General features: G+C 36.6%; 1 protein-coding gene across 6 annotated transcripts in view; it reads left to right on the top strand.

The window, feature by feature from the left end:
* The window catches only part of SLF1 (SMC5-SMC6 complex localization factor 1), a 44,280-nt gene extending 23,509 nt beyond the window's left edge, over positions 1 to 20,771 (top strand). For 3 of the 6 annotated variants that reach the window (XM_048930571.1, XM_048930569.1, XM_048930570.1), the window contains exons 10-16: positions 4,951 to 5,098; positions 7,423 to 7,568; positions 9,497 to 9,660; positions 10,142 to 10,257; positions 12,281 to 12,373; positions 12,737 to 12,919; positions 15,421 to 20,769. In XM_048930571.1, the coding sequence (XP_048786528.1) occupies positions 4,951 to 5,098; positions 7,423 to 7,568; positions 9,497 to 9,660; positions 10,142 to 10,257; positions 12,281 to 12,373; positions 12,737 to 12,919; positions 15,421 to 15,893 (1,323 nt within the window). In that variant the 3' untranslated portion in view covers positions 15,894 to 20,769. Of the gene's footprint in view, positions 1 to 4,950; positions 5,099 to 7,422; positions 7,569 to 9,496; positions 9,661 to 10,141; positions 10,258 to 12,280; positions 12,374 to 12,736; positions 12,920 to 15,420 lie in introns of all 6 variants that reach the window. The other 3 variants (XM_048930567.1, XM_048930568.1, XM_048930566.1) reach the window with 3 other exon arrangements.
* The last annotated feature ends 1,010 nt before the right edge of the window (positions 20,772 to 21,781 follow it).

Raw genomic sequence — 21,781 nt, 5'->3', positions numbered from 1 at the left:
ATCTGTATATCAGATAAATTGTTTGATAGTACAGTACTACTGGGGTGACCATATCTGCCTACTTACACAAGGTTGTTAGCTAATGGAAAGAAACAAACAGCTTGCAGTTTGTTGAAATTCTGTGCAATTGTCCAGTGAAAATACCTATGAATGAAAACAGAGAAATAATTCCATAAAATTTTCGAGGACCAAATCTAACAAATTCATTTCTAAGCAGTAAAAGTGAGGGGTTTATTTTGTTTGTTTTTGTTTGTTTTTTTTTTTAGATATTTATATCAGAGTCATCTATTTTTATATGATTCAAAGAGATTTTAGCAAGTCAGCACTATAGGGGAAGAAGTATATATTTCTTCACCTGCAGATATGTTGCAAAAAATGTGTAACATATTTATGTAATCATATATAGATATATATGTGTAAAAAGAACAATCCAGAAACAGTTATAGTAAGTAAGAAATTTCATGCTGAAATTCTGAATGAGAGCTGCTGTTTTTCTTGGAATAAGTACTCTGTAGTTGTTTCGTTTTCCAGGTCTCTTATAGCCTGTATCAGAAACAAAGAAAAAGAAAGGAAAAGGGGCTATAAAGACTATGGTTACACAGATTAGAGACTATAGGTATACAGATAGGTTAGAAGTGGCTGTGTAAATGAGGGGAGAGCAGTGGACAGCGCACCTTGAATTCAGCAAGGCTTTTCACCCAGTCTCCCATAATAACCTCATAGATCAGCTTAGGAAATGTGGGATATGCAAGAAGACAGTGAGGTGGATTGAGAACAGACTGAGTGGCAGAGCTCAGAATGTTGTGATACGCAACACAGAGTATTGCTGGAGGACTGTAGCTAGTGGTATTTCTCAGAGGTTGGTACTGGGTCCAGTCGTATCCAGCATCTTGAATTACTTGGACTGATAACAAGATTGCTGATAGTACAAAACTGGAAGGAGTAGCTAACACACCAGGAGACTCTGATGCCATTTAACAAGACCTGGACAGGCTGGAGAGTTGAGTGGAGAGCAACCTGATGGAGTTCAACATGGGCAAAGATAAAGTCATATACCTGGAGAGAAATAATCACATGCATCAGTACAGGTCAGGGGAGCTGAAGAGGAGCTCTGTGAAGAAGAGCCTGCATGTCCTGATGGACAGCGTGTCCTGACTGGCCATGAGCCAGCAGTGGGCCATTGGAGCCAAGAAAGCCAATGGTACCCTGGAGTGCATTAAAAAGAGCATGTCCAGCAGGTGAGGGAAGTGATCCTTCCCCTCTACTTGGTCCTGGTGAGGCCACAACTAGAGTAATGCATCTAGTTCTGGATTCCCCAGTTCAAGAAAGGCAGAGAACTTCTAGAGAGCAGATGCCACAAAGATGATTAGAGGCCTGGAGCATCTCCCTTATGAGGAAAGGCAGAGAGACCTGAATTGTTCAGTCTGGAGAAGACAGAGGGAATCTTACCAATGCTTTAGGCGTTGGACTAGATGATCTCCAAAGGTCCTTTGCGATTCTGTGATTTGCTTTTGTGTTAAATAGAATTTTTTTTGTTTTAAATAAAAAATAAAATTAGTGACATGAATTTGAGTATCCTCACTCATTGCTGTGTTAATCTGCTGAGACAACTTGATGGAAAAAAAAAAGGAAATTATCCTTGCCGATAAAAATGCAGAAGCAAAGAATGTAGAATTTCCTACTCTAAAGGTTTTTTAAATCAATACTGAGTATCAGGCTAAAATAATAGAATCATAGAAATAATTCTACACATAACACAGTTCAAAAGCAAGTAGGATTGGTGGAGATACATGGTTTCTTGAAACGTAGCTTTTAACTTAGTTTTGGAACTTAGAAACATGTTATTATTCTTAATACCCAGTAGCCATTCAGTTATTGCATCTTTTCACAGTGATACTGTATCTGTAATGGTATCCAAAATGCCTTTCCTCCCACAGCTGCAGGTTTTTTTTCTTCCTTTCAGAAGTTGGTCTTACATAATCTGACAAAGGAGTGTAAAAGAGATACACTCAGTTTTTTATTTGCATCATATCGCATATTTCTGATGTCCTTTCTAACACTTGGAAGTATGTTTTAGGCACTTTCAGAGTTCTGCATTACCCTAAAAACATTGCACCTCATAAAAAATACCTCTAAAAAGCATCTCTAAAATTCCTGTAATTCAAAGTGAAAAAGTTAAGACAAATTTTCTTACGACTTAAAAGCTTTCCAATGAGAACTTTTATGTGTACTAAAACCTCTCTCGCTGGAGCACTGTAGTTGACTGAGGAAAGTATTAAATGTAACAGCAGTACAGGAATTGCCTTTGCCAAATAGCAGTCGTCAGTTGTACTGATACAACTAACACAGTCAACAGTCTCTTGCCACTTCAGTGCTTTTTCTTGATGAGATAGTATTGATTCTCAACACTAACAACAGAGAAGAGGGCTTTGATAAAAAAAAATTGTTTAACTGAATGTTATTCAGCTAGCTAAGTATGGTGCAAAAGGTTGACCTCAGCTGGCAGGCAAGCTCCTGCACAGCCACTCTCCCCACAGCCGGATGAGGGGGGAGAAATGGAAGGGCAAAAACTATAAAACTCATGAGAAGTTACAGAGATGGTTAAGTAAGTAAAGCAAAGGTGTGCATATGACCACAGAAGAATAAGGAGTTAATTCATTACTTCCCATTGGCAGACGTGCACCCAGCAGCTTCCTGGAAAGCAGGGCTTCCACACGCATAGCAGTTACATGGGAAGACAAATGCTGTAACTCCAGATGTCCCCATTTCTTCTTCCCCACAAGATTTTCATGTTGAGTATGATGTCATAAGCTATGGACCATACCTTTTGTTAGATGAGGTCATCTCCTGTGGCTGTGTCCTCTCCCAGTCCTTTGTGTGTCCCCAGAAAGTAGGCATCAAGGCTTTCTTTCCCAGTTAGCTTCCCTAGCCTTGCAAGCAGGTATTAGAAAAATATGAAAGCCTTGATGCTGTGCATGCATTGCTTGGAAATTGGAAAAACACTGTGTGTTATCAATGCTGTTTTGGGAACAAATTCAAAGCAAAGCACCACAGAGGCTGCTGTGAAGAAAATGAAGTTAGTGCCAATCCGATCCACTTGGGTATTGTAAGTAAAAATAAAACTGCAGTTCTGTTAAGAATGTTTTCAGAATAATTTGAACTACTGTTTGTAATAGTTCATTATTCTTAGGAATTTTAGAAAAGTATTTTTTTATATGGAAAAGAGAGACAATCAAGTAGTTTCGAAAACAATTTCATTGATGATATATAAAGGAACAAAGCATTAAAAATTAACTTGATTCATGTTTGTTTAAAAGACAAATAGTAAATGGTAGAGCCAAAGTCAGTGGTTTGCAAATATTCTTGGCTTTGGCTGATTGGAGTCTTGTGTTCCAGTGAACAATAATCACATGATTTAACTAAATCGTGGATTAAACAAAGACTTCTCACGTAAAAGTATTTTTACTTTATCCAAAATTGCCTTTGGCAGTAGCACAGAAACTTATGTTATTTATATTAGTGACTTGTTTTTTTCTGCTCAGAATAAGAGTTTTGATATAATGTTCTAAATATCTTTTGTATGTGTACAAATAACTAAGTGGCTCTTTTGAACTTACTTTGTTACTGATCTGCATACAGGGATCACTCAGCTTTCTATGAATTTATTCTTAGATTCTAAAAATATTGTTGCTGAAAGTTTTTGTTTTATGTATTTTTTTCTTTATTTCAATTTGATCATTACAATATCAACTAAATTTAAGGAAAACTGCAAGTTTAAAACAACTACAGAGTTGTAAAGCTATAAAAGTGACTTGACTTTTTAAGATTTGGCCTCTTGAGTTTGAAAGCAGAAGCTATTTATTTGCATGATGAAGCTTTGTTGCACATGGTAGCAATTCCCATGTCAACTGGGATTTTGTAATCCTTTTATGATAAATCTCATCTGTATCTCTTTTGGCTTTGTCTGTGTTCTTGATGAAGCTAAAACTTCTTCAGTCATTGGCGGTTTCCAGCTGCTGAGGAAATACTTTCAAAGTTTTAGACCAACCCTGAACATGTTTTGTTCATAAAAGAGTGTAAGAACAGTTGATTGTGGTGTGAGAGCACAACAAAAGACAGAAAAGTTCTGTTTCTTATTCCTTAGTCAAAAACTGACCAATAAACATGTATTTGGCTTGATTTCCCTCTTATCCAAAATTGTGTTCACTGTTGTGAAGTATGCATTCTCTTTTTCCAGAATGCAGTGGATCAGCAGGTGCTGAAGTGTAGCCATAGCGATTCTGTGGCACTTAGGTAGTTCTGCTAATTTTGTGATGTTAATTTCATGTGTTCCCTCTACAATGGATACATTTTTCCTTGCTTTCTTTATCTGCACATGGCCTTTCTTGCAGGTTCAGGAGAGAATATGGTAAGGTTAGTGTCCTTTCTTCTGTTGCTTCTATAAATGCTGCTGCTCTTTTAATTGGTTTTGTGTGTTGTTTTTTTTGTTTTGTTTTTTAATCATAATACAGTATCCTAATCTCCCATACTTTTTCTGTGCAGGAGAGTAATACTTTCAACTTTCCAACCAGGCTCCTTTTTGATACAGGTATATGTGATTGATCACAACAGGGCCTTTGATTTTGTGATGGTAACTTTAGGAAAAGAGAATTCTGATAGAACAAGGAGGATAAGATCCCTGTAATTTGCATGGTGTTTTAGAAATTGTGTTTCAAAATAATTTGTATTTCTCCAAATCTTAATTGATGTGGCCTCAGTGACATAATTAGTTTTGTTGACCCGGTTTCAGCAGTTGGCTTTTGAGCAGAAAAAAGAAATATCAGTGAAGAAGATATGGCAACACAGTGGGCTTTTATCTGAAGATGTTTTCCAGTGTTATTACTGTTACATTATCAGCATGAATTTACTGTACAGTACAGGTCCTTAGATACTCTTTTCTTTCCCTTTTAGGCTTTCAGACATGAAATAGCTTGTCTATTAAATGCAATCCTTGGAACTGTAGTGGATTATTGGATCGTCTCAGCTTTGCTTATGGACAGAAATGTATTTCATCAAATAGCTGATGATTTAGCACGCTACATTGCCATTGCCTGTGATGGTGAGTGTTTGAAATGCATCTGAGAATCTTAATCAGATATACTAAGGAGCCCTCAATTAAAATTCCCAGTTTGCATTCGAGTTATATTTTACTTCCTTTTGCAGCCATGCAGTTGTACAATGTGATGCATATGTATGCAGGAAACAGCTTAGATCTGTGTATATCTGTGTGTATGTGGCAGGCTTTGTGTCTCTTCCAAGCAAAGACTAAACAGAACTGCTTTCTGATTAAAGTCCTTTTAAATAAATCTCTATAGGTATTGATGTAAAATAGAAGACAGGGTTAAACATTATGCTAGATAAATATAAATGTCATGACTAAAACTAAATGGGATATCCTCTGCAGTAGCTATTGTTTCAGCATGTAGGGAAGACGAACTCAACTGGAACAAGAAATAATCTTAGAAAAACTTCTCAATGTTTCTCTATTACATATTCAAAATATATTTCCATGTTTTGTTTTGTTTTTAATTCGAAAATGCTTTGAAAACTGTAACTCAGCTTTTCTACCTCTTTATCCTGATTTCAGGATATGATCAGTCATCATTTTCTCTAGAGACAGGTGTGGATAGGCTTCATGTAAAGTGCTGGTGCTTCTATCTGGACACTTGAGAAGATTTGTACTGAAAAGAATTAAACTAAAATCTTACTCTATAGCAAATAGTTCCACTCTGGTCTTTCTTAGAGAATATTATAACATTTCTTAGACACATTATAATGTGTCTTAGATTAAAAACAATAACAACAACAAAAAACAGATCAGTTGGACTTTACAGTATTTATATCAATGGTACTTTTAGTTCTATAGCTTTTGCAGTTTCTCTAGAACTTTATAGCTCTAGAAATATATTAGAAAATATATTAGGAAAAATCTAGTAAATAAATTTCAGTATTACTTTCTCACTTTCTTGCTTACAAATAGAAAACAGTGTTTTTATGTGCTTCTTCATCCATTCAGAGTATGCATGGAAACAATCTTCATAGGATATAAAGAATAAAAATTACTAAATGGTGATCCCTACAGATTGGACAATGGCTCTTACGAAAAATTATAGCAGAATTCTTGTAAGATTCTGTCAGTTTGGAGTAGAAGATATCTGTACCCTTAAAACTTGTTCTTCTGTTTCATTGTGTTAGTTGATAACCTTCTGTGTGAGCATTTCTCAGAAGTCTAACACTACGGCAATACAGTGTGCTTCAGTATCCACCATTCCTGTTCTAAAAAACAAAACAAAGCAAAAGAAAAAAAATTGAGATAGGCCAAAGATAAGCCTGATGATAGGTTCATCTGAAAAATGTTGGAATTTGCATAACGTCACTTCTAATATAGAATTCCTGTCCATAACTTAGACAGATTTTTTTTCTTCATGTTACTTTTTTTTTTTACCTGAATTGTGTTTGTATTATGTCTTGTGAAATTTTAAATTAAATCACTTGCATAATTTCACTGAATGAATAATTTTATCTCAAAATCAAGCTATAAGTTTTAAAATACTGTATTATGAGTGGTTTTTTTGAATGTTTGGCATAGTAAGAAGTGTTTCTTTGCATTTTAAATGCAAATATAAGTTGACTTTTCTATATAGCTGGTCTTCTTGTCAGGTGATGGGTAAACCTGTACTCAGCTCTGGTGAGGCCGCACCTCGAGTACTGTGTCCAGTTTTGGGCCCCTCACTGCAAGAAAGATATTGAGGCCCTGGAACGTGTTCAAAGAAGGGCAACAAAGCTGGTGAGGGGTCTGGAACACAGGCCATATGAGGAGAGGCTGAAGGAGCTGGGAATGTTCAGCCTGGAGAAGAGGAGGCTCAGGGGAGACCTCATTGCTCTCTATAACTTCCTGAAGGGAGGTTGTAGTGAGCTGGGGGTCGGCCTCTTCTCTCATGTCATTAGTGATAGGACCAGAGGGAATGGTTTCAAGCTACGGCAGGGGAGATTCAGGCTGGACATGAGGAAGTATTACTTTTCAGAAAGGGTGGTCAGGCACTGGAATGGATGCCCAGGGAGGTGGTGGAGTCACCGACCCTGGGGGTGTTCAAGGAAAGGCTGGATGTTGTGTTGAGGGACATGGTTTAGTGGGAGCTATTGGGAATAGGTGAATGGTTGGACTGGATGATCTTTTAGGTCTTTTCCAACCTTGGTGGTTCTATGATTCTATGATTCTAAATCTGTTTTAATAAGACTATTGTAAATTTCATGGAGAATAACTTACAAATCTGTAATTGAAGAATTAAAAATCAGTAAGATATATATTCTAGACGACTATACATGTATAGGTTTGTATATACTGATTTTAAGGCTCTTTCTCTTCTCTTTGCCTTCATCCAGATTTTTCAGTATGTGATATTAAAATGTTCATTTGTTCCATACCATCCCTCTGGCTTCAAATGTTTGTTGCTGAAGCAGTTTTTAAAAAAATGTGTTTACAGAGAAATGTAACTATTTCTACAGAACCTCTTTCTCTTCAAAAAATAGTAAGTAATTCTTACATTCCTTAATATCTAGCACACTTAAGTGCTTCAAAAATAATTATATTAATTAAAGTATTGGAAAACATCTTTTTTTTGTGGTATGAAATCATGTTCACTGCATGTATACACTTCTACCTGTGGAAACTGCTGCATTTGTGTTTCTTTTTGCTTGAGGGCAGGGTTCAAAACAGTGGTGAAATTTTCTTGCTAAAGAATTGGTAACATATTGTAAAATTAATCTGTTGCAACTATCATGAGAAGTCAAAATCAACGATTTTTAAAGCAATCTTTGATGTGAATCATTTATTGCAATATTATATTTGTAATTAAGGAAAATGCAAAATATTGCATAGTTTTTCAGGGATCTTTTTTCTTTCAGATTTTTGAAGAAGTGACAGTCTATTATTTTGCTGCTAGATACAGAATTTTGTGATTCTGAACCAGAGTATATTTCTATGAATCTGTCCTCTTAAAAACTTTCTTCTACTTGTAGACTTTATCTTGCCTTCAAAGTCACAAACTGTGATTGCTTATTAGGAAATACAAATTGAATTTTCAGACCCACAGTTACTGTCAGGAAGACCATAGTCACAAGTCAGGGAGACCACACAGGAATGACATGACCTAATTTGGAGCCACTTTGCAGTAACCTTAATGGTAAAGACTAATGAGAATAAGAAATTCATAACTTGCTATATGACCTAAAATTGTATAGATAAAGTCAAAGAAAGACAAAGTTATACTGTTATAAATTACTCCATAGCTAAGTTTTCTCAAACTACAGGAATTTACTCTGAACAGAGATTATTTTTTATTAATAGAAACAGAACATGAACAGAAGACTGTCAAAATTTTAAAAATAACCAACAAGATCTAGTATTTAACAAATGTTGTCAACATATACACAGCAACAATTACTGTTTTTAGTATTACTATGACTATTGATCAATCTCTGCTTCTCAATGAAAAAAATTTTGAAGAGATTGAAAATATTTCATGTGATCTTTGTGGCTTTCCTTACCACGACTATTCTTTCATTCCTGTTCCATACAACAAGTATCAACTTGGTCCAATTTTGCACCTTCCTTTCACACAGCATCTTATCAACTGTATTTTTCAGTATATCCAGAGAGTGCTTTCCTACTTGCTGTTGATAATCATACAGTGCCTGTAAAAAGTCCCTCTACAGCAAGTGACTTGCAGAATTGTAGTGATCTCTTACGTACTCAAAGCCTTCTTTAATGAAAGTTAATGATTGTGTAGTTATTGAATGATTTCCCTCACAGGACTATGCAAAAAACTTGCATGACTTTTTAAAAAGAGGTGTAAGGTTGGATTGGAAGCTCTGTATTGCTAGAAAAAAGCCAAAACTTCTACAAAGAGCACCATAAAGCTAACTAACTAGCTTATTGCCTTCATAGTGTCAAGAAGCTTATTCCAGCTTCCAGCTTAGAAGGGTTGAAAGAGGGGAGTGATTCTTTGCCATATTGCTCCCTGGGTTTTTCTTCGTGGACTGGGAGAAGAAAGCTTGTACGTGCTTCCATTAAGTAGCTTAGAATCAGTTAGCTTTGTTTCAGTCTTACGTCCAGCTAAAGAGATGAAAATCTTAGCTGTGGAAAAAAAAAGTGATCTAAAATCTTCCATTTTCCAGACACTTTACTCACCACTGAGGCCAGCTTACAGGAGTGAATTACAACAATAGTTAAGAAAATAAATAAACTACAGAGATGACATTAAGCAATCTATACAGATTGCTGTAGACTGTACAATTCAAGATCCTTACAAGTCATGGAAGGATCATGTTTATAAAAAATAAGGTGCAAAATAGGGTGTGGGTGGTAGGTGGCAGTTTTACAAGAGATACAGCAAAAAAGACTACATCAAAAAGTTAATTACTTTTTAATTACATTAAAATATTACTTTTGCAACAGGTTGGTCCCTATTTTCTTGCTTTGCGGGAGGCAGGGATGTGTGAGACAAGAAAAGTACATAAAAAAAAGAAAATAGGGCATTGGCCATGCCCTGCACCTCAGAGGGCATTACAGATGCTAAATGGTGATGAGCAGAACCAAGTCAAAGTGCTGCCTGATCTACCGTAAGTAATGCCTGTAACATCACCAATTTTATTCTGCTCTGGGGGACAGCTTCTGACCTGACACATTTCTTGAACTTTATATGACCTGTTTTGTTGTTTACAAATTACTACAGCTGACAGAAAGCTCAGTTTTAAACCTGTAGTCCAACCTCTGGGCTGGAATTCCCCCTTCCTTCCCATTCCTCCTTCTCAACTTACGCAAATGAAAGTAGTCATATTTTCCCAATATTTGATGTAAAGGATACACAGATAAGTTGAACAATCCACAAAATTACCTTTTAAAAAAGTTTAATTATAGATAATTTAATTTTATTGCTGTATTAAATACAGTTATAATTAAATGATGTGAAAATTACGTCATTAGGACATTCTAGAAATAACTCTGAAATGTGTAAGTCTAAGTTTGATGTTTATATACTTTAAAGGCACTAAGTACATACATAAAAGATATGAAGTGGAGATTTTAGATGTGTCCCCTTAGCTCTTTTTTCAGAGACAGTAAGTGCTGTACAAGGAAGAGAGCCAAGGCTTCAGACACCAAAGAGAATTGTTCCCCTTGGGCTGAAGAGGGGCATTTTTACAAGAGAAATGCTAAAGGTATTCCATGTATCTAATCTGTGTTGGAGACTTTATATGGTTAGAACTGATGGTTTCAGATTAAAAAATCTTGACCTGATGAATGCTTACATCCAAAAATTATTTTCATATGGTTCTTGTTCCCTTTTTTTCAATGTCTGTTTGAAAGGAAGAATTGTATATATGGTGGAATAAAGCTGCCTTCTTCATTCCCCTCCCCCCCTAGATATTAAATACGGTGTACAGCTTGTGTGAGCTCATTCCAGTCTTGCCCGTCTTACTTTGCTAATCCACCTCAACCTGTGCTTGGTAGGATCAACGTCTTCTGATTTGAAAGTATAATTCGGTCTTCACCGCTTTCAGTCCTAGACATTTTGTGAACAAAGACTGAGGAGTATGCTACGTTACATAGCTGTGTTAAGCATATGGACTGTTTTCTTCTAGGCATTCAGCCCAGACTATGAAAGGCATTTGGCTTTTGTCTTAGCTATACTGGAACCCAAGTACCTAAGGAATAAAACAGCACTGCAGTAATTCATTCAATTCCTACTTATTACACAGATCTAATAAATTGTGCTTTACATGAGGCTTTACCTCAACAGAATGAGGTACTTGTTAGAACTCTCATCTTTATCATCAGAAATTTAGCTGTATCACTCAAAACACAGCTATATGAATCATGACACCTAGGCTTAGCAAAATCTGGTGAAAGCAACCCGGGATTGTTCAAAAAATTATAATCAGAATTGCATAACAAACACTGAAGGAGAAAAAAAACCTCACTCTCTTTTGGGATTTAAGAGCGCTTCAGTAACAGAGCCAGACCATGCATTTTTAAAATTGGTTCGCTTTCTCTTTATTGCTTTTGCAAGTAAAATTGATGTGAATTATTACAGGCTGTCTTCTAGAAAGAAAAGTGAGCTGAAGGACTAGGGTGTTTAAAAAAAAAAAAAAAAAGAAAGAAAGCAAAAAAAAAGCTTTTTTTTTTTTCATTCTTTCCCTGCCAAAATTTAAGTAGTATCTACTGTTGAAAGAATGAGTATGAAGCTGACAGATTTATATAATGAAGGTATTGACATAACAAAATACACTATGTTAATCTCATTGCAAATGCCGAGGGATTTACCCTGAGATATTTTTCATTTCTAAGATGTTTGTTGCATCATCTTTCACCTGGCATCAAGATTCTTCTCTGGCTCTTGTTCAAACCTAATCATGTAGTGAAAGCAAAACAGTGTTCAGAATGGGTCTGAACTTTTTATCATGCGGAGACTAATTGTGTTTTTACGTACAACCAGCAGTTCTCAGTTTCTTGATGTTCAGTTTTTCACACTTCTGCATTATGCGATGCTAAGGCTAGGAATTTTTTTTCAGAGGACTTTCTTTTTATTATTATTATTATTATTATTATTATTATTAGGACCCCTTCATTTGTTTCTCCCTCTTTCCCCCCTCCCTTGCTACTGTAGCCAAGTCAGACAGCCTATTGAGAAACAGCAAACCATCTGTTAACGGATTTGAAGTTCTGAATTATATTTGAGTGTGTAGAGGCACTCGTGCTTAGCCAGAAACATTCATTTGAATTAAGCTATAAATGCTGTGTAAAAAGAACCATACATTTTAACGTAGGTTCATGAATAAATTGAAGGGAGGGCAACTGCACTCTAAAGTTTTATTGCTTCAAAACCCAGTGTTTTTGGTGTTCTGTGATCACTTGGTGCTTTTATAGTGTGATTGAAGCTTTAAACCTTGAACTGGGGGGATATAATTCCTGTGTTAAACCATTTGCAATACAATTTCATTGCTGGATCTGTGGTGGAACAGAAGCTCTGTGGGTTGTTTTTTGTTTTTTGTTTGGTTTTGTTTTTTGTTCTTTTGTTTTTTTGGATTTTCTTAAAAGATGGTTAAACAGGATAAAGGAAAATCTTACTCATTATTGAATTTTCTGGCATATAGCCAGGTCTCCTAGTTCCAGGCACTTTGATTATTTTCTGTAGTTGCTATCTTGCCTAGTCTAGTGTAATCTATTAATTTTTTATGGTAGGACAGACAGCCCTGCATGGAGCTTGCATAAGAAACAAAGTGGAGAGATTGATTCAGCTTCTCTCTTTCCCTGGAATAGACATTAATTCTAAAGGTAAGTTATTCATTTTCTCTACAGAACTAAGAAATTAATCCAGATAAGGAAGTGTATTAATATACTTCTGTGAATAAAGTTTGCATTTATACTGCAAACATTGCATTATTCTAAATAACACAAAATAAGGACTTCATACCAGAAATGGCTGGAAGATTAATTTATAGCTGAAATGTGTTTTAACATCACATTTCCTATCAATTTTTTAAAATACCATTTAATTTTTATCAGATGCTTTTCAGTTTACCACTTTGACCTTAATGAATACTAAAAAGTAAACTGTTTTGCTGTCTAATGAATTACATTATTAACATTTTAATACTACTTCTGCTGTTTTAAAACTTCCCTTGATTTATAATTCAGACTATGCTGGCTGGACGCCTTTGCATGAAGCCTGTAACCATGGCAGCACAGTGTGTGTCAGTGAAATTTTGCAGCGTTGTCCAGAGGTAGACCTGCTCAGTCAAGTGGACGGGGTGACTCCTTTGCATGATGCACTGTCAAATGGACATGTAGAAATTGGCAAGCTGCTGCTTCGGCATGGGGGTGAGTGCATTTATGCTAACCTGGGTTAGGGAAATAACCCTGTTCTAAGGGCTTATGAAGTTTGTGGTGCTTTGATTAATAGTTATGTAAAACGAAGTGTTAGTATGAAACATTTATTTTAAAATATTTTCAAGCCAAGGTACCTTGGTACTGTTCTCACATTTATCTTGATCAGCCAAATATGAAATTAATGAGAGATTTCACTTTTTTTTCCAAGATGATAATGTTTCTATTCTGCATTTTATTCCATTTGCATTGTAACTATATCCTCTTAAGTAACTAATGAAGATAAAAATTACCTCGTAACCAAGCAAAGCTAAGGATTTTCTTTTATTTTGACCTATTTTTACCATAATGCAAAAATAGATCACTAAATCTCTTTATAATCACATATTTCAATATAAAGTTATTTAGCATTTATGAAAATTAATGAGATGGTCTTTGAAGAACACAATTAGCTTGGTAATTAGTTTAAGAAAGGGATCTATATTGTAATTGTGGTAACTGCTGTTTAGGGATAATAGTGGGAGGGATGTCTTAGTTTCTAAGAAAAACACATTGTCCCTTAGGTGGACCCATGGTAAATATTTTAAACAGTATTTTTTCTTCAGTGACAGGAAACTGGTTGTATCTCATTTCAAAATATCTTGTATCAAGATAATTAACATGTTTTGTTTTTAAAAAACAGAAGATTGATCTTCAATATGAAATTATTTTAATTAGTTTACTAAAATGACAATTTGCACTATCTTTACTGTTGACCTACTGTGTCAATTTAATCTCTTTGCATGATATGATGAGTCTAAACTTTTTCAATAAAGATGATTCTGTTTCTAGCCTTAAGGTAAAATAATACACTGTATTTAGATGGCCTATTACTTAATTAAGCTGAAGAAACAAAATTTTATTTCGTTGTTGGCATATGACCCTCTGTATTTACAGTCTTCTCCTGCCCCCTAAAGGCTATTTCTGTCTGTTTGCAAGCACTGGCTCATGATCGATACATTCCTCAGCAGGTCTACCTCTCTGTGTTTGCTGAGCTTGACGTCTGGAGCTCCCAGGTGTTTTGTGTATCTACTGAGCCACGCATCTGACATGCCAAGCCAATACCGGGCTCAGTTCCATCGGTCTAAGTGATGCAATAGCCAATACCGCCCTAAGCCCAGCTCCTCAATTGGAAGTGGCACTGCACTGACAGATGTGCATTTTTCCTAGACTATTGTGAGGAATAGGATCCTGTTGTCCTAGGGGAAGAGCTCTACTTGCATTCATCAAAGTTTTCTGGCAACTATAAGGCTGCATTCACCCTTATCCTTGCCTTTGTCATACTCAGGGTTTTGGCCTGTCAAGTAGCTGACAAGACTATGGGTAGAAAGCATGTTACCCTTTCAGTCTGTATTTAGTCAGCTCAGTAACTTAGAATATATCTAAGCAATAGCTTCTTCCATTTCTTTCCCTTAAGAAGTCCTTAACTTGCAGAAGTTATGTTTTATATCTGCGACTTCAATCGTAGCAAAGCTAAGACCTGTAATGGAGATATGTCATGTGTTGTAATTAACTAGTAATTTTTAAAAGTTGTAATTAATTAGTAATTAAAATACATTTCTGAAAACATAAAGTTATAAAATTGCATCATTGCTTTAGCATAGTAACCCAGATTTACATAAGCAGATTTATGTTGTTTTCACCTTTGAAAAGTATCACCTAAAGCTGTTTCATCCCACTTCATTTTTTTATATGGCTTTTCTTAAACTTATAAGACATACTGTAATCTGTTTAATAGCTTCATTGTACTAATAAACAGGAAGTGCTGAAAGAATTTACTATAATCCGAACAAGTAAGACATGTCTCATTCCCTTTCTTTAAATCTACTTATGGTAATAATTAATTTTTGCAGAAACCTACTCAAAATGAATTTGTACCTTAGTTAAGAAAAACTAGGCTTCCTATCTCAATGGTTTACCTTTCTGCATAGCCTAATACCAGGTTGGCCACACCACCCAGGAAGGTAAAGACCATCATAGTAAATTGCCATTAATTTTCAGACAGTGTCAGCAATTAACCTACCTTGTAAAATCCTTGATGATCATGTGCATCAGTAATAACATTAGCTAACTTTTTACATATTCTGTGTGTTGCAACTTGAAATTTTAGGATAAGATAGATTTTAACTTCTTTTACAGTTCTATATAATAATTCTTCATTTTTTCACTATAGGAAAGCCAGGGAGAAAATCATAAAAATAGCATAACGATACTGTTATAATGTTTTTCTCTGCATCTAAATTGTGTTGCTAATTCTACCTCATCAGTTGTGTGAAGATAACTTAGTGCAAAAAGGAATTTAAAGAGACTCCTAGTTTCTGGCAAAAAAAACCTCACCAACCCAAAACATTAACATCTTGCTCAGCTGCCAATAACATGTTATTATAACATGTTATAACATGTTATGCTCAGCTGTCAATAACATGATATTATTAATATTTGTATTTTTCCTTCAGGACCAGTCCTTCTACAGCACAGGGACTCCAATGGAAAATTGCCACTGGATTATGTTCAGTCCCTGCCAGTAAAGCAAGAACTTCTGAACATTGTTCTTCCAGAAGAGAAAATTGAAAGTTTCAACAAACATATACAACAAGATGTCAGCAATCAGCAAAAAGAGTTGTGGTTGGTTTTATTTAACAAGATGCTGCTCAATTTTTGTTCTGTTTATAATCTGTTTTCACCTTTTACTTTAACTCTCAGAGAGGTAGCTCATTCAAGTATGCTTCTAGTAATGACTGCTGATAGCCATAAGATGGAAGACACATTTCCTGCACATTGGTTAGTAGATACATACTTTAAGGAGCTAGAAACTTTCCAAAAGCTACCACAGTTTATTGAAGAGGTATCTGCATGCATGTGTGTTTTTCCTGGAGAACAGATGAAGGCTTTATTAGCAACTCTGGAAACTGTGGTAAAGGCAAATTAGCTCTTTGCTTAAATCCTTTCCATAGGTAACTTCCATAACCAGGTTAAATCATGACTGCTAACCTACGATATTTGGCTGATACTTTTTCTGGTCACTGAAGTAGAGATGTCACAGCCGCGCATGTTATTATCACCCATTACATCAATACTTTCTTCTAGTGGGACTTGAAAGTCAGATGCATTGATTCAATGCAATTTTTAGGCAAAATCTGTCCACTCACAATACCTTCTCACTGTCAGACATCTCTGGATGCATGACAGCACTTCAAGAGGTGCTGTGTTGTTTTAATCTTTACTTTTTCTGTCTTGGAAATATTTGTCGCCAGTCTGGTGCCATAGTTGAGTTTGGTTTCTAAAGGTAGAACACCTTGAACTGAGTTACACACTATCTAACAAGCAGCTTTTCCCTTAGAAAAGTGCATACCTACATAATTTACTGCATTTTAACAGAACCAATATTCTAACTGTCTTTCAGTAAACAAAAATGCAGGGAAAACAAATGTCTTCTCTGCATCTTACCTAACCACGTCTTGTAAAATTAAAAACAGAAGATAATAAAACTTTAATTATAGAATCAGTGTGGTAGCACTTCCCTTGTCTTTGTTAGTTTGGTAGTACACTATGATGCTACAGGGCGCTAATGGCCACATTTGTTTATGCAGACCAACCTGAGGAGTCTGGCCTATGCACTTGGGTTTTATTCGGCATCCTAGTGGGTGTCACTGAGCTTTACAATGACTGGGGCATCTTCCTGCCCCCCAGGCCAGTGGTGCTGTAAAGGACCAAATGCACCTTCAGCATGAGTGATGATGTCACCAGCTCTCCTCTGCCTCATGCTGGCTTGCCGTGATTTGATAAATCCTATATGTTGGCAGTGCATAAAGTCATCTTGGTAACACCCCTGGGATTTCTCCAATCCAGATGCTGGTAGTAGTAGTGGTATAAATCTAGCTGTGTTGGCGGAGGAATTTGCTAAGGATTAGACAAGACAGTTAAAGTATGTACTGGGCATCAGATTCTGACACCAAGTATGAATCTCCTTAAAAATTACAGCCCATTTAATGTGAGAATTTTGTTCTCCGTTTTGTGAATACATGCAAACTACACATGATAAATCCTCCAAACTAATCCTCTAACCTAATTTAGTATTGTATGCTATATATTCTATCAGATGGTCCTTTTAATTAATTAAGAAATAGAGAAAATCCTGTGCTGTTCTTTAAAGGTACTGAGGCTCATGCAGCTGCTGAGCTGTATAATTGTGCTGCGAGAGGTTGGGTGTGTGGAAGGGTTGCGTATTTTAGAGAACTCTTGTCACAGATTTATACAGCAATGACTATCCTTCTGCCATGCATCTTTGTAGAGATCTGGTACAAATTTAGATCAGACTAAAATCTGAGAATATACACTTCTAGTGGAAGATTAACTTTTCCCTTCCTAAGGAAGAGAAGGAAATGCTGCTTTAGAATAAGGACAACTGATTTTATTTTTTCTAATGGATTCAGTACAAGATCAGGAATAATTCAGAATCTTAGCCTTCAGAGGAAAGGTACTAATTAGCAACATTTCCAGTTCTCTTATAGTAGCGATTTATATTATTTCAAAAAAAAGAACATTAAAAGAAAGGGTGTGGATAATAACTGCTTCTGAAATTGACGTTGCTTGACTAGGAGGAATAAGTTACATTGATGCAGCTGGCTTGCAGCACACTAAAACTTCCATTTAGTCTTTGCAGCAGAGACATATGATCTCATAGCAATTAATCTACTGAAGATGCTCAGACTGGGTTGGTCTTCAAACCAGACCTTTTTTACAAATGTTTAGTCTTTATTAATGACCGATTATTATTTTTATGTGTGCATGCAGAACAGCCTGCTCTGGTAGAATAGAGGGCCAGTTCTTATTGGATTTGTTTCTGTTTGTGCCTTTTTGCGTTTCCTACAGTGAAAGAGTTGGAGTGAAAAAGCAACACTCAGAAAGCTTTTGTTGTGTGTGAAGTTAACGATCAACAAACTTCAGTATTCCCTGTTGCAGGATGTGATGAAAGAAATACTGTGCACATACTTTGTAAGGGATGAAAAGTATGTCAGCTGTATAAAAATTTTCCTTAATTATATCATAATATTCCACATCTAACTCTAGCTTAGAGATTATTGATGTACAGTATCAGTCTTCAATTATATGATGGCATATTTTTCCCTTATGTTCTCTCAGTTTGAGTAAGGATCACCTATTACGCTCTTAACGTCGGTCAGTTTTATACATATTCAATTTTAGATATAATCGTGTTTGCAGACTACATATCCTTGAAAAATCTTAAATATATTTCCATCATATTTGACATAAGATTATGTGCTTCATCTCATTTATTAGAGAGCACCTATTCTCTTCCAGAATAGCAGTTTTTTAAGTCATGATCACAATGAAGTGAGCTCTATTAAGTGATTAAACTGTCTCCTTTTAAAATCCCTCCATGTTTTGCAAGCCAGCGTGCTTCACAGAAGTTTGTCCTCAGCCAACCTCAGTTTCTTAGGCCTTTAGTAAGTTCCTCTACATTCTCCACCTACAACATGCAGCTGCAGAACAGCGCTGTTACACATACAGACACCAAGTACTGCCCAGAGCAGCTGTTGGCCTGTTGATAGCATAATGTTTGGTAAAAACAAAATAGGCACAGCATGCTGTGATATGTAGTTGGAATTATAGTAGCATGCAGAGTTGTTGCTAAAGCATCAAAAGTTGCTAAAAAGGAGTAGAATTACACCAAATTTCACTATTATAGCTTCTCCAACACATACCTGTTGTTTGACAGCAGTGATACTACTGAACACAAGTGTATTAACGATGAACTTTGTGTACAAAGAGATTGGTGATATCTGTAAAGACTTTCTCCTGAGTGTTTCTTATATTTCAGAATGTGACTCATAGCAAATAAATGACCAAAGATGACATACAACAGTTGCCTTGGGTGTTTTGCTGCTGTTTAATTCTTTTTTTAGGAAAAAAGCTTAGTTCACATGGCTTATTACTGTGGTTTTGATGCCTACTGAAAGTTTCTGATTGAAAAGTGTCTCAGAGTTCAGTGCCAGTGCTTCCTTCCTTCAGGTTTGATATTAGGAAGAATTTCTTCTCCAAAAGAGTGATGTTGCATTGGTGCAAGCTGCTAAGGGGAGAGGAGGAGTCACCGTCTCTAGTGCTGTTCAAGAACAATGTGAATGTGGCACTGAGGAACTGGTCAGTGGTTGTGGTGGGGATGGATGGACCATTGGATTAAATGATCTTACTGGTCTTTTTCAACCTTAATGATTCTATGATTCTTTAAAATACATAACTTCAAACAGTGCTGAAGCTCTTTCCTACATTGTGTTGCTAAATACCTGCATTGACAAAGGTCAGTTCCTGAAAGCTATGTGCAGAGTTAACAGCAGCCCCCTGCCTCAATGCCCTTTCCCTGTGCATTTGTTTTGAACCCTTGGCTGTAGCATCACACCGTGGTCCTCTGTGGCCAACAGCAGTGAAGTCAGAGCAACTCATCTCCAGTTTCTTGGCAGGTGTGTTTATGGCACTCATCATACAGACCTGTATTCAGCTTTAACTGTCTGTATGGAAAAGTTCTGGTTTTTTTTTCTGTTTTTCAGGGATTGAGCAGATCTGTCTGTGTGAGTGGCCATTTCATCACTTCCTGCGCCATATGCAAAATTAAATGCAAATGGCTGTGTTTGATCCATTGGTGGAGCAATATGCTGGTCCCAGTGCCAACCACAGCAGAACACTGGGGACGTTTCATGTTTGGTGATTATTCCCCACTGAACACTCTTTAAAATCTGTCAGATAGATAGGTAACTTCTTTTTAACATCTGTTAAATGTTAAATTTTTTTTAACATCTGTTAAATGTACATTAAATAATCCTATACTGTATTAATCATCAAAATGTAATACACAAAGAGCCTTACAAGTTAATGTACCTGTCATCATGTTTACCGGGATGTGAAATGATGTTTCTTCAGGAGTTGCACTTTGCCAAACATCCAGTCATATTCAGATGAAGATTGTGCAGATGCACCCAATTCATCAACCAATCTCTGTTAAGTAAAAATTACGAACTCAAGCTGGCCTGAGAAGTAGTTTTAAGTCAGGATATTAAGAGCTGCTTTGATAGTAGTAAGTTTTAGGCAGTTCTAGAAAAGCAGAAACCTTTTCTGGGCAAAAGGCTGAATTGAAGAGTGCTTAGCAGTGCGTTCTCTGGACAGGGAGACCTGTGGGCAGGCAGAAGGTGAAGGGGGAGGCTGCAGATCAATCAGTGCTCCGCAGAGGGCTTCTTATCTGCTGACCTGTGCTTGGGGAAGAGTGATTTAATTTCTCAAAAAATAATCAGAAGCGTTAAAAAATGATACCTCTGGTTGTAATACACTTTTAAAAGGTAAATCAGACTGTTTTGTCAGTTTTTCACAATACCAGGAGTTATGATGGCTTCCCACAGCCAAAGGGACTGCTGGGAAGAGAGCAAAGGATGGAGAAAAAAGAGCAAAAGCACTGCACTGCTGCCTAGCAAGGAAACTGAGACCCATCTCCCCAGGGCTCTTTCAATACAACTTTCATTGATCTTTAAGGATGGCTATCTTAGTGATGCTAGAAAGTTGTCTTGAATGCAACAGAAGTGAAAGTAAAAACAGCAGAGGACTGATCAGTCAGCTTCTGCTCATGGTTGGAAGTGCTGACACAGGGAGGTGTGCTTTCATGGCTTGTCATCTGTGCAGTGTTGAAGTCTAATTAATCTGATTCTTGTCTTACCTAGACAAGCTTGTACACATTTGCTAAATGTCACCACTTTTCAGCAGAAATTGTGAAGAAAGTCACATCCTTGTTTAGCTGCCAGAACACCTACATCATGTTGATCTTTAAAGTAGAACAGGGTGGGATCTATATATGACCATCCATGTACCGACACATCTGCAACCAACAGTCCTGTTGAAAATTCAGGGAAATTTTTTTTTTCTTTTTTTTTTTTTTTTTTTCAAATAAAAACTGGACTAATCTGAAAAGATCTATATTAAAAAATAAATAAATCCTAAAGCTACAGATTTAAGTTACACAGCTTTCTGGTTTGGTATTTTCTTTCATTGCCTGTTTAGTCTTAAAACCAGGCAGATCCCATTTCTCGCTAATGCTTACATACTTGCACTCCTTACCTCAGCATGTGCACACTGCTGGCACTTGACTCTGAGCACTGACACGAGCTGGGGGCAGGAGGTGGTCAGTGGGACAAACCGTCTTCAGTGCCTCCTTATCTGCTAGAAATGGGACTTTGAGTGTGTGTCTTGTGGGTTGATTATGGCATATCTTCTTCATCAGCTCCTTCTGATTTCTGGAGTGTTCATAGAAGACAAATAATTGCTTGTTCCCTGATAGCCTGCTCTCACTCTACACAAAAAGCAGGGAGGGATCTAAATAAGATCACCAAGTTCAACTGTCAGCCCATTCCCAGTGTGCCCACTAACCATGTTCTCTGTGCCAGATGCACACATGTATCAAATACCTCCAGGGACGGTGACTCCACCAAGTCCCTGGTCAGATTGTTCCAGCGCCTCACTGCTCTTTCTGGCAAGAAATTTTTCCTAATGTCCAGTCTGAACCTCCTCTGACACATTCTCTCTCATTTCATTGCTGTTACATGAGAGAAGAGGTCAACTCCGACTTCACCATAAGCTCCTTTCAGAGAGTGGTAGAGAGACATAATAAGGTTTCCCTTAAGCCTCTTCTTTTCCAGACTGAACATCCCCAGTTTCCTCAGCTGCTCCCCATAAGACTTGTGCTCCAGACCTACCATCGGTTTTGTTGTCCTTGGACATAACTTTGTTGTTCTTTGGACATAGTCCAGGGCTTTGATG

The sequence above is a fragment of the Lagopus muta genome, chromosome Z (genome assembly GCF_023343835.1).
Source record: "Lagopus muta isolate bLagMut1 chromosome Z, bLagMut1 primary, whole genome shotgun sequence".
Lineage (NCBI taxonomy): Eukaryota > Metazoa > Chordata > Aves > Galliformes > Phasianidae > Lagopus > Lagopus muta.
The sequence above is the reverse complement of the archived record's forward strand: the minus strand, read 5'-3'. Positions and strand labels throughout refer to the sequence as shown.